The sequence below is a fragment of the Bombus impatiens genome, unplaced genomic scaffold, assembly GCF_000188095.3.
Source record: "Bombus impatiens unplaced genomic scaffold, BIMP_2.2 scf_0517, whole genome shotgun sequence".
NCBI lineage: Eukaryota > Metazoa > Arthropoda > Insecta > Hymenoptera > Apidae > Bombus > Bombus impatiens.
Genome location: NT_176936.1, coordinates 54,653 through 71,854, shown reverse-complemented (window position 1 = coordinate 71,854; position 17,202 = coordinate 54,653). Strand labels below are relative to the sequence as shown.

General features: G+C 38.4%; 1 protein-coding gene across 1 annotated transcript in view; it reads right to left on the bottom strand.

The window, feature by feature from the left end:
• Positions 1-337: 337 nt before the first annotated feature.
• The window catches only part of LOC100743029 (inactive rhomboid protein 1), a gene marked incomplete at its 5' end in the record, with an annotated part of 42,620 nt that continues 25,755 nt past the window's right edge, over positions 338-17,202 (bottom strand). The window contains 7 exons of the mRNA XM_033321857.1: positions 338-8,683; positions 10,491-10,644; positions 10,746-11,042; positions 11,252-11,442; positions 11,800-11,826; positions 11,948-12,184; positions 12,462-12,645. Of these exons, the coding sequence (XP_033177748.1) occupies positions 8,252-8,683; positions 10,491-10,644; positions 10,746-11,042; positions 11,252-11,442; positions 11,800-11,826; positions 11,948-12,184; positions 12,462-12,645 (1,522 nt within the window). The remainder of the gene's footprint in view (positions 8,684-10,490; positions 10,645-10,745; positions 11,043-11,251; positions 11,443-11,799; positions 11,827-11,947; positions 12,185-12,461; positions 12,646-17,202) is intronic.

Below are 17,202 nucleotides of genomic sequence, written 5' to 3'. Positions count from 1 at the left end.
ATCGTAACTACTAAGGAGACTCTGTGTAAACTCTTACTATGCGAAGTTCTGATGTACGAACCCACTTATCCCGCCAATTCACTCCATGGATCTCTTTCTTTCTTAACCTCATATTTCCTTACCTCCAATGAGTACTTCACAGTCCCGCTTTCACTTACTCCTCGGTAATAAAAAATAAATTGAAGTATATACAATTATTGCGTCTTTTCGAACATCAAGACGGTAAATTAAAAAGTATTAAAAAAAAAAAAAAAAACCGACGCGTGTCTTCATAATAGCAAATGGGTATTTCAAACGTTAAGAACGTAAGAGGTAGACATAAAACGCATCCAGGAGATGAGTTTCACGTTTTTCTTTATTGTTATTAAATTAATGTGTTGTTCAAGGACTTATACACATATACATATGTGCACAGGCGTGTAAATGACGCGCGCGTGTGCGCACGCGTGCACATATTGTATACGTCTATATACGCACGTATGTATGTATTGTATATAACAGCGACAATTACAATGCATCGTTTATGATCAGTAATAATAATCGTAATCGAAAACCTTACCGATTACTAGATGAAACCGAAAAAATACCTGGCGAAGTAATTCATAAGTAATTAATCGTTTAATTAGTACAGTCGTTATTACTCGTAATCCTTAGTCCATCGTGGTTTCATTATCTTCTTTTTTTTTTCTTTTGTTTCTTTTGTCTTTAACGCTTATATCACTCGTTATAGATACAGGGATACAGAAAAATAATACCGCGCGGCTGTGGTGGAATCTTCTTAAAGTATATTATGTATATATATATTTATATTTATGTATATATATAAAAGGGGAACGAGGACTGTCATTAGAATAAATTTGCTCTCGCACGGATTCGCTCTGTCTCCGGTATCGAGTTTTCAGTCACGATCCAGGATCTAGCGTGCAACGATCCAATCGCGAACAAACGATTTTCCATTTGGATAAAATATCTAAATATTCTTTTTCTTCGTGAAAAGTGTCCTCCCTCTTTGCTGTAAAATATCTTCGTATTCGTCACGAGAATGGTTGAACATTTAAAACATTATCTTCCGTTTGAGAAATTAATTAAATCTAATTTTCATTGCAGGATATCGTTTTTCTTCGGATTCGTTCTGAAATATTCATAGAGTTTTATAATTTTGTAATTTCATCGATCGACAAATCAGGGAGGACTTCAATTATTCCATTACATATTTCTACTATTGCCACTTTGACGAAAGATACAACAACATATCGAAGCTTTCGTATCGAAATGTATCTATCGTTTGGAAATATATATTTCTAATATTGAGGCAACGAGCTAGCTATTGTGAGAATTTCATTTGAATATCTGAAGTATCGTAAAAACCTTTTAACAAACCTTTGCATCCTCCTAACTTTCCTTGCGATATTTTTAACGATACACAGACCTTTTATGCCGAGAATAGGAAAGTTAAAAAAGCTGAAAATTCCTAGACAGCAATATAAATCCACAAGATAACAAATCTATAATAATCGAATTAGAACTTTAAAAGACGATGGAATTTACAATGTACAATTTACAATGATACTGCTTATAATTATATATCAAAATTCTAAACGACACACGCGCGCACACAGTACACACCACGCACATACACACAATGAAGTTTGCAATTTATCGAAACTCAAATCTTTTGCCTTGTTAACCGAACGAAGATCAAGTTTGCACGAAATTATCTGTTCTTTCCAAGGAGTAAGAAACACGAAATATCCGCGACAGGATCGATGCACAGGAAATTCCAGACCGTAATGTCGCGATGCTTTCCACATCGCTTTTTAAACAACGTTAGGATAAATTGTAGCTTTACTTAACGATCCTACCAGCCGAGCTCGTCTACGTGATTAGCGAGATCGGGATATCAATTTTACACGAGCTGCACTATTTAGGTCCTTGGTCCATTTTCGACGCATACGTTTTATTTACAAGACATTATTACTCTTTTTTTTTCTCTTTTATTTCTCTTTGGTGCGTGCCTTACCACGTTACTCTCTTACTCTCTTTCTCTCCCCCTCTTTCTCCCCGTTTTTTTTCATTTATTTTACTTTATTTGGTTTGTATGCATAAATTAATTCTCTTCATGGCGGATCGAGAGCGAATCGTCGAGAGGACCTCCGTGTATATAAATCGTTTTCACACGTCGACAAGTAGATCGGGAAACTCGCGTATCTTTTTGTCCATCTTTCTTTTTATTAATGTTATTATTATTTATATTTTTTTTTTGTTTTTCATCGAGGGACATATTAGTCGAAGTAGCTCAAACGAATACAATCTCTACGTCGGATGGTTCTTCGTCGAATTAAACGTTGTCAAGCACTTTTTGAGACGATGCCACGCCTACGGAGACAGATAGGTTCGGGCTACGAGAGTCTTGATTTTTATTAATCGAATTGCTCTGGCAAAGAACTTGTATTTAGTGAAATTTTGAAAAGAAGCTGAACATCTCGTAGTCTGAGAAAGTACCGTTTCATCGCCTGAGGATAGAAGAATTGTCAGAGACAGTGGAACTATTATTTTTTAAATCATCGCAATTCTAGCGAAATGCAGGTATCGTATTTTTCCTTACTGTTATATACAGCTTCATTTTTCATAAGCAATTAAAAGTCGTTTAATAAATTGCACGATGATCGAAAAGATTACTTCATTATTTTTATGCCACCGTTCTTTGCTTCATCCATCGCTCTCGTAACGTTTTATTTCTCTCCGTAAGATAGGGAAACGTAACACAGTCGACTCCGATCGTCCCCACAGGCGAAAGACGATATTCCACCTCGCCGTGATCGATATGGAAATATCGAAGGTATTTCTCAGATTTCTTTCACTCGATTTTCTTTCCCCCCGTCTCAATTTCACTGCTTCATGTACTTCTTTCCCTCCCTCACTCTCATTCACCCACTCACACATTCTCTCTTTTGTATGACATGCTATTACCTGTATATGACACATTTACAATAATAACAATATGTTACTCGTCGACAATCGCCACCTCGGTCCACCTCGGTCCTTAATTCGTACTTTTTTTTTCTTCTTTATGTATACGTGTTATATTCATATACTCATATTTATATATTTATATATTTATATAATCCGAAAAAGTTCAGTGCGTGTGTATGTATCGGTAGTGTCTATGTGTATGTATTTTCCGTGTATGTATTTCTGAGTGTTCAAAGGTCCTGGACCCCCTCCATCATTTCATTCATCATCGTCCCCACCTTTCCATCCCTTTCGTCTTTTTCTCGCCTTTTGCTCGATCGTTTATCACAAAGTTTCTCGAATGCGTCATCAAACATCCGAATTATCACGCTTTTTGCATCCTTGCTGTTTATAATTCTCTCACGAAATCGTCAATCAAATTCTCTTGCTCTCGTCGAGTAACAATTACGATTCGTTGCGATCCGATTAATGGCTGTTTCGTTCGTGACAATGGTCTCGCGCGATGCAGATCGACTTTAACTTATTTCGCGTTGCACATGGGAAAATAAAACGATACACTGATGAAATTATCGCTGTATTCCATCCGAATTTAATTTGTTAAAATATAACGACGAACGTGCTGAGCTTCAAGCGGTCTCTCTTCCTTTAGTGGAAGTTTAAATAAAGTTGAAATGCATCGTTCTTTGCTTTGATTATTTCCGTAATTACGTATGATTTATACGACGTTTACAATTATTACAGCTTTTTACTTGAGCTTAGAATCTAGAAACTGATGAGTTAAAAATTTGAGTCCTCGGCTTTAGAAAATTGTATCATCTTCCTTGGAGGAATGGAATATTGGAAACGTGCATTGAAATCTTCGCTGTGATTTCCTATTGATTAAAAAAATTGATATTGTGCTTCTTCCAAAGAGAGAAGACATGCCATGCGATATAAATGTCACCGCACGAAAACCAAGGAATACAGTAATATTTTCCACCATAGAACGACGTATCATTTTTCTTTCCTCTCACACAACACAACGTCAATGTATCGTTTCGACTCAGTGTAATTTGTTAATGCGTGTTTAGTGTACGAATCGGGAAGGTTAAAATTCCGAGCCAGGACTCGCTGTTGCGTAATTTGAATCGTTTAATTGCCTGCGTTCATTGGAAATGAGATATTTCAATCTAATTCGTTTTAATGATTCGTCCTGTTCTAATGATTTTATTTTACATTTACCGGCGTATGTTCGTTACGCAGATGAAATGAATCTACACGAAAGCCTGGACACGATTTTCCAACCTTCCCTCGGTACGAGGAGAAAAATCAATTCAGTGCACGGTTCGGTTAGCAAAGTTTCATTTTGCGTTTGTCTATGGGAAATTAACGGCGGAGTAGAAAATGATTAGAGCTTCTTGCACGTGGTAACATGCGTGTACGTGTCATTGATGCGTATGCGGACAACTGTCTCGTTGGATGCGATTCACGCGTGATCGATGCAAATTACAAATATCGTGTGCGTGGTCGAATAAATTGTCTCTATCCCCATCGTTACTCGTAGAAATTTGTATTATTTTTTATTATATTTGCAGGCAGTTAAAAATCTCCCTCTCGTAAAAATTTGGCAAGAAATAATTTATACTTGTATATTACGATTTAAGCGGATTCCATTCAAATTTTGTTGCATTCTTTCGATTTCATGTACCTCGATATTTTTCGTATTTCACAGATTCTTCGTAAAAATTTCTTTAAAAAGGATTCCCTATGCCAAGGGTATTCCTTTAAAACGGAATTCATCCTAAAAAGGCGATCGCTTGAAAAGAGAATTTCTCTTAAAAAAGGTACTCCTCTGAGAACAAAGAATTTTCTGCAGAAAGGTATTCTCTTTGAAAGTGAATTAAAAAAGAATTCCTGGTAAAAAGAAATTTCTACAAGCTGAAAAAATTCCTCCAACTAATTACCTCATGTGTGGCCACTCGCTACGGCCACTCAAACTCAGATATTCCGAAAAGAATCTCTAATAAAACTGAACGTATTACACGCGTTAGGGACAAGTTCGGTTGATCGACTTTCGGATATTTCTTGCCGAACGTAATCGAGCTTCAAGAGCTCGTTTCAAGATAACGATAATTTTTACGAAAGAGAAAAACCAGTGTTCTTACCACCGCCGCGAGAACAAGCGGGCTGGCCTTTCATTAATTCTCGCTTAATCGTTTTATAATGTTGATTCCTTCACATAGAAACAGGTGAATTCGTGTCGACCGGTCGTTAATGTGGCTTTGTGTGGCGGAAACTTGTGCGTAGCCTGGTCGGGCAAACGGTAAAAAACAGTCGACAAGGAAGCATGAAGGTATACGCGAAATTTTCAATTGATAATACGTCGAGATTTGGTCGAGATATCACGACGAATAAACTTCCCTTTCCTCTTCATCGAGCATGGTTTTCGATTATCGTAATTGTCGCATTTGCCATAATTCACAGAGGAGGTTGCACTCTGACTTTATTATATTCAAAGAAATTGAGTAAATTAAAGTAAAAATGAATCACCGATACTGCGGCTTTTATTGTACTTTCAAACATTCTTCTTGCTTAAGGGTTCCTTTATGTTTATACCTTTTATCCGAGTATATCCAAGCCAGAAGGTAAAGTGTCTTTAAACTAACGTTGATTCCCCTTCATCTCTCCCTAAGCATTGCCGATAAAAAATTAAAGAAAATGTTTATTTTCGCTATAAATTTTGAGACTCTTCAAGCGCTAGCGATACATTATACGCAGGGAAATGTATAAAAATCGTTTGTCGGTTATATGAAGAATAATTAAATCGTTACATGCTGTTTAATATATCATCGTAGAGTCGCGTTCGTTTCTTTTTTTCTTATTTTTTTTTTTCGTTTTTCTCATTCTTTTTCCTTTAAAAAAGTGCGTTTTATATCTTGGGATAATGTTCGCGTTACTCCAATTAACATTACACTTATTCACGAGCGATTACGAATATATTTACTCATTCCGACGATTACAGCTATCGTGTACGGATCACTGGTTTTCTCGTGGCATGCTCAACACATACGAGGATAGAAAACCATGCCTTTGCGAAATTCGAAAAAAGGAACGCTAAGAATCCATAATCAACATGGTATAACTTGTTACGTTCTTAAAAATTGTACGAAGGAATTGTTGTTGAGAGAAGGAAACGATGCTTCTGATTCACTCCTCTGTTTCGTTAAAATATTTAAACGATATTGTACTCTACTTTCTTTAATAAATAGAAATAAGTGCTTCAAGGTTTCGTGACGATTATTCTTAATCCAAAACTAATTGACTGATTGTATATTCACTGAGTGTATATAAAAAAATGAATCAATGAGACTTTTTGATATGTATTATGAAAAAAAGCAATATCACATTTATCATCAAATGAAGTAATTTCTGTCAATTTTATAACGTACAAACGATAATTTCAGATTAAGTTCTGAAGACGAAGAAATAATAGGAGATATAGCTGTGTTTCAAAACCTCGACATTTGAAATTGTCAAATTCAACTTCCTCTGAACACATGTGCAAATACGAAGCAGAAAGCACACTTTCCTTCTACGGCATGTTTCTATGATTCCCGTGAAACCGATCGACGTAGCTGCGTCGACGAAACCTAATCGACTTCCTCGTCGAGCATGCTACGTTAGAATGAATGAGAGATCACGAATGGTTGAACGCGCGACACGACATTATAGAAGAAACGCGTTTCTTTTCCTCTTACTCCTCTTTTTATCTTCTCTACCTCGAATCACTTTCACATTTATTTTTGCGACGATCTCCACGTTGTGGCACATCACGTTCGCTATTGCTATTTTTTCCTCGTGTGTACATACTCAATCATCGTTTACACGCGACAAGACGCAGACAAGAACAGATTCATTCTTCCACTTCTCTCAGACAATCTTTCTTCGTTTCTTACATTTACATACCCGTTATAATAAAATACACATTCGCGAATGTCACAGTGCTGCTTTGTTTCATCTTTATTCTCTCTTTTTCTCCCGCTATCTCTCTTTCTTTCTCTCTGCTTGTTTTACCTTAGCGCAATTTAATCGCTCTTCTGCATATCTCGTCCATCCTTCTCTCCTTCATTCCTCAACCCCTACCTCGTTTCTATCTCCAGCCGACTCTTCTCGCATCTATAATTATGTACAAGGTGGAAATTGATTAAGTGTTCACTGATAAGCGCTCCCTTGCTCACTTTCTCCCGCTCTCGCACGCCATTTATAAAAAATTGATTCGTTTTTACTCTTTTCTCCCCCTTTTCTTTTTTTGAAGATTAAAATCTTCACCGGATATATACTTATCGTTAACACTTTCTTCTCGAACGTCGCTCCAATCCGTTTTCATTATTAATTGTACCACCTTCACCAGCCTGACCTTTCAGAGAGTTAAGTTCATTCGATTCACGTTCGTAACCAGCGTAAGATCTCCTTCCAAGATGTTGCACCGCTTGACGTATTATGAAAAATATTCTCAAAGACAATCGTGTTCGCCCATCACAGATATAGTTCCAACGTCAGAGGTACGGGCTGCTACACTTTCAACGTTCCCTTGCCCCCTTCATCTCTATCCCTCTTTTTCTTTCTCTAAAATTAAATTTATTAAGGTCGTTCTTACACTTGTATGTATATGTATATGTAACAAGAGTCTTCGTTCTATGTACACGTGTTCATTTCCTTTCTTTCTTTGTTAAACGTTCGAAGAGAGGGTGAGAAGACTTCCCGCTCTCCAACGATCTCGTCGTCGTTTCGTCGTAAAACACTCTTGCAAATCGTCCACAAATATTCTATCTCGTTCTATCACGAACGTTTCACTTTCATCTTCGCTTGGGATCAATGCATCCACCCTCGAAGCACGATCGTCGAGAACGATGGTCGCGTTACGTTAAAGGCGCGTTGTTTTATTTTTTTTTTTTTTTCTCTCTTCTCTAATATTTACATCCCACCAAGGAGCGTACAGGGTCCATTGGCTAAAAGAGACCTCGAGGATCCCAGGTGGAGTTATTTTACTTTAAGGCAGTGTCGTTCGTCTGGGATGAGTATCTCTGGATTCCTTGATACAGTAACACACATCAAGTCATCCAAGTCTCGTGCTGATCTCGTGGTCTCGTGTACTTCTTCAATCGTGATGATCGTTTCTGCACCGGTTTGAACTCCACACTAGAGCCAGCATGATCAAACGAGCGAAGGGCATCGTCGTTTGATTCCGGATTACGTGGAATGATGGTTCGAACTCGACTTCGAAACACGGCCCCGTGTGTCATACGGGTTCCTCCCGTTTAAAGTTGATGTTCTGCGAGGCGCAAAAGTCACGTGTGAACGGGATGCAGTTGAACAGCTTGCACACCTCGCACTCGTACACTGGCACGTTATAGAACAGGGCTAGAAGAAGGGTAAACAGGACGACGATGAGGATCAGGCAGATCCAAATTAGCCAAATCTTGCGGCGACGGTCGTAGTGGCCGAACGAGATGAAAGGCATCAGCGCGTATGCCGCCAGGAAACCGAAGATGAAACCGAACAGATGAGCGTAGTTGTCCACCCATGGAAGCATGCCGAGGATTAGCAGGCCTAGAAGAACGAAGATCAGCTTCGACAGGACTCGGCGAGGATGCTTTAGCATCGGCCAACAGTGCAGCACCTCGACGATCAACGTGGCGAGAAGGGCGAAGTGCGCCCCTGCTGGCCCCACCTGTAAATAATGAGAGTTGAATGGTTTTAAATCGCGTTTGAAGCGAAATACTTGATTTACTTCAATGCTAATTTCTATTTTAATTTAGTTCCCTAGGCGATCGTTAATTTTTTGAAATACTCGCGTTGTTTATGGGATGATTTGTATCTGTATTTACATGCTAATTTTTGGATTTCTCTCCTAATTAATTTGCTAGGCCATCGTTGATATTTCGAAGTATTCACATTAGTTATATGGGAAGTTGGTCGTTATTTTGCTTGTGACAATGGATCGCTATTTCGATGTTAATTTTGTGTTTCTCTTTCAAAAAGTCGACTATTCAGCGTGTTTACTAATTGGAAATATTGGTATGAAATCTTCCTTTATTATGGTCAATTCTTTTAAACGCTTATTAATTTGGAATACTCGTATGGAACGTTCCATTGTAGGACTCATTTCCAATCGTATCGCCGTGTTTCCGCAATTCCATTCGTATCCATTCAAAGTACGCAATATCAGTCGAAAAGAATCGTACATAAATTTCCATTTACAGAAAATAATATCCTTCCACTCTACACCATTTCTATTACACAGAAACCTCTTGCAACAAACTATCGCTGAACGATACGAATTATCGATAACCCACGCAGGAGAAATCGCGTTAACGTACTCGACCAGCTTTCTCCAAGCAGTCAGGCTGAAACAATAATTAACACTATGCCGCGTAAAGAGAAAGGGTGAAAGAGAGAGAGAGAGAGAGAGAGAAAGAGAGAAAGAGAGGGAGAGAGAAATAGAGAGATAGAGACAAAGTTTCCCAGGGCGGAAGGTACGTTTAACCAAACTAATTAGAACAAATTGGACGGTATTAGTTCTCGAGGAACGGTGCTTTCTGTCCGCCCCTTTATTCTCCCGTCTTCTCTGAGAACTGGTGGCTGCCTTAATTCACGAGTGTACGCTCTCTGATAGAGGAAAACAGTCGGAATAGAGAGACTAGAGGGAATAGAATTGACGTATAACTCCAAGTTCACCGACGTGTTAAGGGGGTAAACTGTCGAGCGATAAGACGGCCGAGGGTGAGAAACACCGTAAAGGAAACGATCGTAATGCTGTTAACCCTTTTCATGGGTATGAGTCACGGTGCAAACCTGGTCTCTGAGCAATTACTTCGCCCGAACGGGGCCAAAGCGTCGATTAAATCGACGATACACAATGAAATGCGCCTGTTAAACGTCCCGTGAGGTTATTCAATTAAAACTGCTACGTGGCATCTAATAAAACCATCGCAGCTCGATAATTAGCCTCTCGCTTGCCTGGCAATTTCTGCAGAAAGAAGAAAGTTCTTTCTGTTCTTATTCGTGAAGATATGGTTAAGTTGTGTTGCGTTGAAACGCAATTGTGTGGCGTTGTGTCTTGGTCTGTTGATTTTCTAAATAAAAGCATAAGTTTTAATTTCCTCTTTAATAAAAATTTGACTTGTATTAAAACGTTTGTGTGTGTGGGTTAAGAAATAATTTAATTTTTGTGGTATTCCTCTTCGACGTGTAGTCTTTCTATATTTTAAGGACAATTAGATATGTTGTGGTGTTAAATATTATCTTTGTTCCAACAATATCTACAATGTCTGCATTAAAGAATTTGTAAGGGAGCATCCAATTAGTCTTATTTATTGCTCTCATCTTTATGTGCTCTTTGAATATTTCGAAACCCCTTAAAGAACATATACACTCGCGTGACAGTAATCTCACCTATTTTTCTGGGCTATATGATCGTAACCCAGGGTACGTTTGTTTCGTCTCGACATTTCTTCGAGAAATTAAAATATGCGTACCTCTGCTCTGTAAGGAACGAATATCGCACTGGCCAAGTTTCCAGCTAATGCGCCAATAAAATAAATCAAAGCGATACGCAGCGAGCCAGTTAACTTCTCCAAGTCCCGCATCAAGAAATACTGAACCATTAGCGTGATCGACAGATGAAGAACTCTATAAGTCAAACATAATACCACATGATAATTTAATATAATTCTCTACTGAAAAAATATTCTGCGTAATTATTTCGAAATAAATTCTGTTCAGAAACGTACCCAGCGTGAAGAAACATGGTGGTGAAGAGTCTATAGAACTGATCTGGCCACTCGGGATGAAGAAATGGTATCATACCGCAGACATCGTGCAAACACTCGACCTGGGAACAGAGCGACGCCTCCTCGTGGAAGTAGCCATGTACGAAATCACAATATTCCTTAGTGGTGATGCGACACATCCCGTGGATACCGATGCAACAGGGATGACCGATCACCTCACAAACCATATGCTCTGCCATCTTGTCCTTGTATCGGCTTACTGGGAAATTTCCATTGCTCCGTTGACTCCCGTTTCTACTGTTGAGCAAGACAAAACGGGTTCCTCGATATTATTCAGGAAAAATATTGGAAAATTCAGGAAAATATCTTTGACGTTTTATCACCTTTGGTGCTTGAAGATTTTTGGTAACATGATAGAATTTTAAAGTTTTCGTCATTGCTAGATACATGGATAAATGCTACATAACTAATATAGAAGAGATTGGATTTTTAGATGACGAATTTACCTAAACCGTTGATTAAACGGATTAGTTTTTCGACAGATAGGCCACTTGGTGATGTCATCAGGCCATTCGTAAGGTGCTATACTAGCTGGAGCGTCGCAGAACTTTGGATCCAACCCGCAAACCGATCCGCTTATGCGTCCTCCCGGTCCACTGTCCCCAGGTCCCCATTTTTTCCATGTGGATATCGTGTTCTATAGTTTTTGAAAGCACCATTAAACACTTTAATCAATCTACCTTCAAAAGATACAATCGATAAATGATGCAAATAATTAAAATTAAAAGTACTTCAGGATTTCTATAGCGTGCAAAATTAATTGGAATATCAGGTTCTGGAAATTAACAGTTTTACAAGAAATGTAGGCAACGTATAAAATACAGTATAAAAAATTGTTCAAATATAAGTAATTAAGGATTCTTCTATATACACGCATGCAAAACTAATTCCAATATAAATTTCTAGAAGCAAGAACTACCGATGTGTTCGTAATTCATGTAACATATAAAATATAAATAATCGACAACAAGATAGAAATTCCACAGAAATTTACCGTGGCAGTCGATCTCAATCCTCGGACCAGTTGGTTCGTAAAAGAGGAAATTATATTATAAACATGATACGAGGGGATATTCTGCAAAGGAATATCTAATTTCCTTTATATTTAATATTTTTCAGCTGGAAACGAAATAACAACTCACAGAGCAATCCGCTTTGCTGGATTGCACGCAGCCAGAGTCGTCGTTTCTGATGCAGCATGCGGTGTCCCGTTCTCTTTCCCGCCAGACGTCGATCTCCTTCAAAATTTTAATATCGCGACGCATACACGGTGCAAACTTCGCGCCCAGATGAATCAAATCCGCGGCCCTCGGACCAAACCAGAAATTCGCTGGTTCCTGGTAGTCCACTTGTTGCAACGACAGACTGGTCACCAGAACCTACCGCACAATTTTCACGATATTCTTTCTACGCCGAATTGCTTTACTTTCTGTGACTGTAGGAATTTTCTCAGTAATTACAATAGCATAGGATAGGAATTTTTAGAGTAATTTATAGTAACTGCGAGGAGTTTGAATTTTCTGATTATCTTTTCTATGAACTATACAATGTGATTTTGTTGAGAATATTATAAGAAAAATAGATCTAATGGATGACTAAGGATTGGAAAAGATTGAAGTTCGTAAGAAAATTGATAATTGGAAGTCTTGGACTCACCAAGCCCGATCTGTGACTAAGATCCATGCCCACAGGTCCAAAACCGTAACACGCTAACGAGATTATCAAAATAAGAACTTGAACGGTGGTAATCCAATACGTAAAATACGGACGATGGTCTTCGAAATCGTCCAGCTGCCTTCTGACGTCTGGTTTCTGAGACACGCTCTTTCGAAAAGATCTCCTGCAAGCATAAAACAATATTTTTCATATCTTTCTTTTATACTCTTCTATTCTTCTCACTTTCCACTCTAAATGCAAATAATTTCAAAGCTTAACATTATCAGTAAGAATTTATATACTTAAATTATTATTATTTCCTTTTAACATGCTCACTGCGTATGTTATACGTTATCAAATAGTTTTCATTCAGTATATAGTTTCATTCGTATTATATCGTAAAACCGCTTCTACATTTGCATATATTTGCATGTGTGCTGCTATCAATAAATAATGAACACCTCATGGAAAATGGAGAAAGAAAGAGGTTTCGTAGCCGCAAAGGTTGTATCGTATGATCGATAACTATATCCCTCTTGGCATTTTTTAAATATCACGCCGTCCTGGCAAGACGCTTTGCGTCACGCTTTTTTCCCTCTCATTTCTGACGTTTGCCGCTTATGCGCGTTTGTTATTTGTGTTCCGCGTATATCTTAAACTGGGTCGTACCTACATGATAAAACCTTCGCGCGATCGTTAAAGCGGAATGAAGGAGAGCCGCTGAGAAAGTTGTTTCAATAAAGCTGGGTTATCATCTCATCTACGGGGCAATGCTAACTTACGGAATAAAATAAACGTAGGAAAGACAAATTTCCATTCTGCATTTCCAGTTTCTGCTGTCTTTCCTCTCCTTCGTTTCTTTTATTCCTCTGAAACATTTTTAAGAACCGAAAAGTCGTAATTTTGATGTTTATTGGAAATAACTAAAAAATCTCTGGATTATTTCAGTCGGCAGATATTTCTAAAATTGAAAATTTTGACAATTTTGAACATAGACAATATATGACAAAATTTTGAATATAGACAATATATGTAGAAATTTTAATCTTCCCCTACTAGTTACTCCATTTGGTAGACGTGTTTTTCACAGTTCGAAAACGCAGGAAATTTTGAAACGCAAATTGTGCAATATTTGAAAAGTTAATTAAAAATAACACGTAGAACAAAGTTTTTTTCCTGTATTTTATATTTTAAAAAATATTCTTATATATACATGTCGGAGTCAGGTTTGAATTTTGGGGGGCGTTCGATAAACCTTTACTCAAATTTACCATCGCAGATATAGCCGATGTTTTACCGGTACAAATGTGGGTATTACAAGAGGCTACACGTAATAGCGGCGATAGTGTCACGTAAACTTAAAGGTTGATTGATGAAATAAAAATAGCTGAGTCGTAACACAACTATTGTCTTTATTTTCTAGCGCGGCACAGGTTTACACAGATCGAAGAGATGTTCACTGTTCGATGGTTTTGTCTATTTCTCCCTAGGTGTTCTCGTCTCATTACGGAGGAAAGCTCGGTGTGGGTATGCCGTTTTTAATTAACAACGCGGATTCGCTGTTCGCACCTTCCGTTAGGAAAAGTGAGGATAACGATCCACGATGCCAATTGGTTATAGGTCATGTTAATAAATGAAGATAGGAGGAGAAAGCCTCCTACCAACGCGGCTAGTAGATAATTTTGTTTATGGGAAAACACCTGTCAGTGGTCTTACTTGGACAAAATTTACGGAACATTTTCTCTTGCGTTATGGTGGCACGGAGACGGCAACCTCAGCGCTAATTAGGATGCTCAACGAACCACCACTGAAGGACGAAACCATGGGGGCGTTTGGTAATCGTCTTCACTCCCTTCTGTCGGCGAAATGGGAAAATCTGACCAGCATCGAAATAATCAACGCCGCCGTCCTTCTACGACTGATTTTGCATGACCAGCGTGTTGAAAGTATAGCACTCACGGAAGATATTCGGACCCGGGATCAATTCCTTAAGGAAATGCGAATTCTCTCTCACGCGAGGAAGAGGCCTTCGTCAAATAATCCATCGGCGGAACCTGAAGTCAAACGACGCAACCTATCGGCCCACCAGCCGAGATGCCTTTACTGCGGTAACGACGGACATAAAATAAAGGAGTGCCGCAGTAGGATGCGTAGCGAACAGCGGAAGAATACACAACGCCAGGAAGGAAGCCGACTAGCCACATCGTCCCAGGTGGTTTGCTTCAAGTGTCATGCGGAGGGCCACATCGCACCTGATTGTCCGCTACGACAGAACAGAAAACCCGGCCCCTAACGAACGTCGAGTCTACTCCTGCGTGGTGGAGTCTCCAGCTGGTAGTTTAAGTCATCTGGTTACACACGAGGACGTGTGATAGTCAGGATGGCCGTGTCGGAGATGAAAGAACACCGGAGGACGGAAACTCATTTTCTCTTGCGATCTCATCGACGAAAAGAGTAACGCCGTACGATCAGAGAATATTACGCATTTTATTAACAAAGAGTCAGACTTAGAATTTGTGAGCACATACATCTATCATCCCGTTGATCACGGATTCGTTATCGAACCTAAGGCCATTGTTACTAGTGTCGCGAGCGCCTAATCGCCGTGATTGGTTGTCAAATCTGTGGTATACTTGTGTTAATAAACCGTACCTTTGTTATATCGCAACGATGGCTAATTTCAATGAAGATTCATCAAACACCCACAACCCTATCCACAACGTCTGTCCGACATATATATAGCAATTAAATTTTCCTAATTTATATTCTGTTTAATTTTAGTTTACTTTCTGCATCTCATTCGATTCCTTTTGTTTCCGCATTCGACGTTATAGTCGTAATAAATTGTCATCGGACGTGAATTTTTATCAGGTTTGTCGAAAATATCGGCCAATGAAGTTATTCGTATGGAAATTCATTTATTGACCGTTTCGAAATCAATCTCTTCGTCGATGTGGAATAACAACCGCATCAACATACAACGGCAGGCCGATATCTGATAAACATGTAGACACAAAACAGCAAACTAATACGAAACGCGTGGTTTACTATTCATTGTATTTTTTGCTAACTCTATTTTTAGCTGAGTGATGTTAATACGCCGTCCATATTGCGAATAAATACAATAAAACACTACCACACACCAAATTATCAAATTTAACGAGGAAATATCGGTACGTAATCTGTATGATGAAATATTTTCATAAGTTTACGCAGGTTTAATGTTCAACGAAACATTTGCCGAGTAATTATACGACGTATTATTTACAAGCTACAAAATATTTCCAATAGACATGTTTCTTTGTGTAAATTTTAATTTAAAAATCGACAAAGCTTGTCCAGCAAAGTTATAATTATTTATTAATTATAAATTATTAACAGTACTGCGTTGTTTTAATAAAATCACGGATCTAACAAATTACACATACATTTAATTAATTATTATAATCAATACCTCCGCATTAATCAAATTTCCTCCTTAACCATACATAAAGGTTGTACTAAAATTACCACAAGTTTATTTTATTATTATTACGAAATTAATGATATCTATTTAATCAATTTGAAGTCGTTAAAGAGGGCGAATCTTCCCTTTGAAAGTACTTCTTGTGTCATTAGGATCGGACTTGTCCTTGCTGAGATATCGTCGTACAAAGACGATCGTAATTTTTTTACTCAATCGCCTCACTTGCACACTCGGAACTCTTCTACGCGCGTACGCGTTAACCTGCTGCAAGCTCGCAACACTTGCGGTGGTCAGTGACAGACGCTGACTCATCGTCTTCTTACTATTACTACGCATTTCCAGTAAAAAGTGTAGGTCACGGCGACACTAGCCCCATTCATACATAACCTTCGCACCTATATACGTTAAAGTCTAAATGTTGCAAGTCGTGAAGTCTCATATCTTAGGAATGGAATGAAATATCAATTTGAAACAAAGTGTTATCAAATGCACGCTTTCTGTGTATTTCATCTAAATTTTGGATTTTTTCTAGTCTTATTCCGGTGTTTTATTTGAATTTTATTTTATTTCAAAATTAGTAGCGTATATTGATATATCATGAAGTAGGATTGTTCGGAATTTTAGTTGGCCGTTCGTTTGTGGCACGGACAGGCCCATTTCCCTCATTAGGAAATTCTGAATTACCGGTCCTCCCAGGGCAGCAAACGTAATGACTCGAGGCCGGGTAAAACCTAGGTAAGGACCAGCCGGAAGGGCACTGGGAAACGGAGTTCAGCTTCAACCATCGGACAGTACAGACATAGGACGACAGAGTCCCAACTTAGTTCAACTACAAGCAACGAAGACTACACACCCAGAATGACAGAGTCCCAACTTAGTTGAACTACAAGCAACGAAGACTACAGACCCAGGACGACAAAGTCCCAACTTAGTTCGGTTAAGTGCTACAACTAATACAAATAAACACTCGAGTTATTTCATCTCCTCCACCTTGAACGTTAAGTCATTCGAGGTACGCGATATCGACCGATCGGTTTGACCTGACCGGTTGCTCTTTAGTCGATAATACGCAACAAGGATGAATATTTTTCTATAAATAGTGGCTTATAAACACTAGAGAGCAGTGTTGTTTAATCTCTGAAAATTTAGGTCGTCTAGTTATTGTGTCCACATTCCAATTTATCTTTGCATTAAAAACAAGTTTTGTATTTTTCTATTCTCCTAAACAGAATTCAGATTGAGTCTCTCCTATATTTTAAAGGATAAATGGAGATA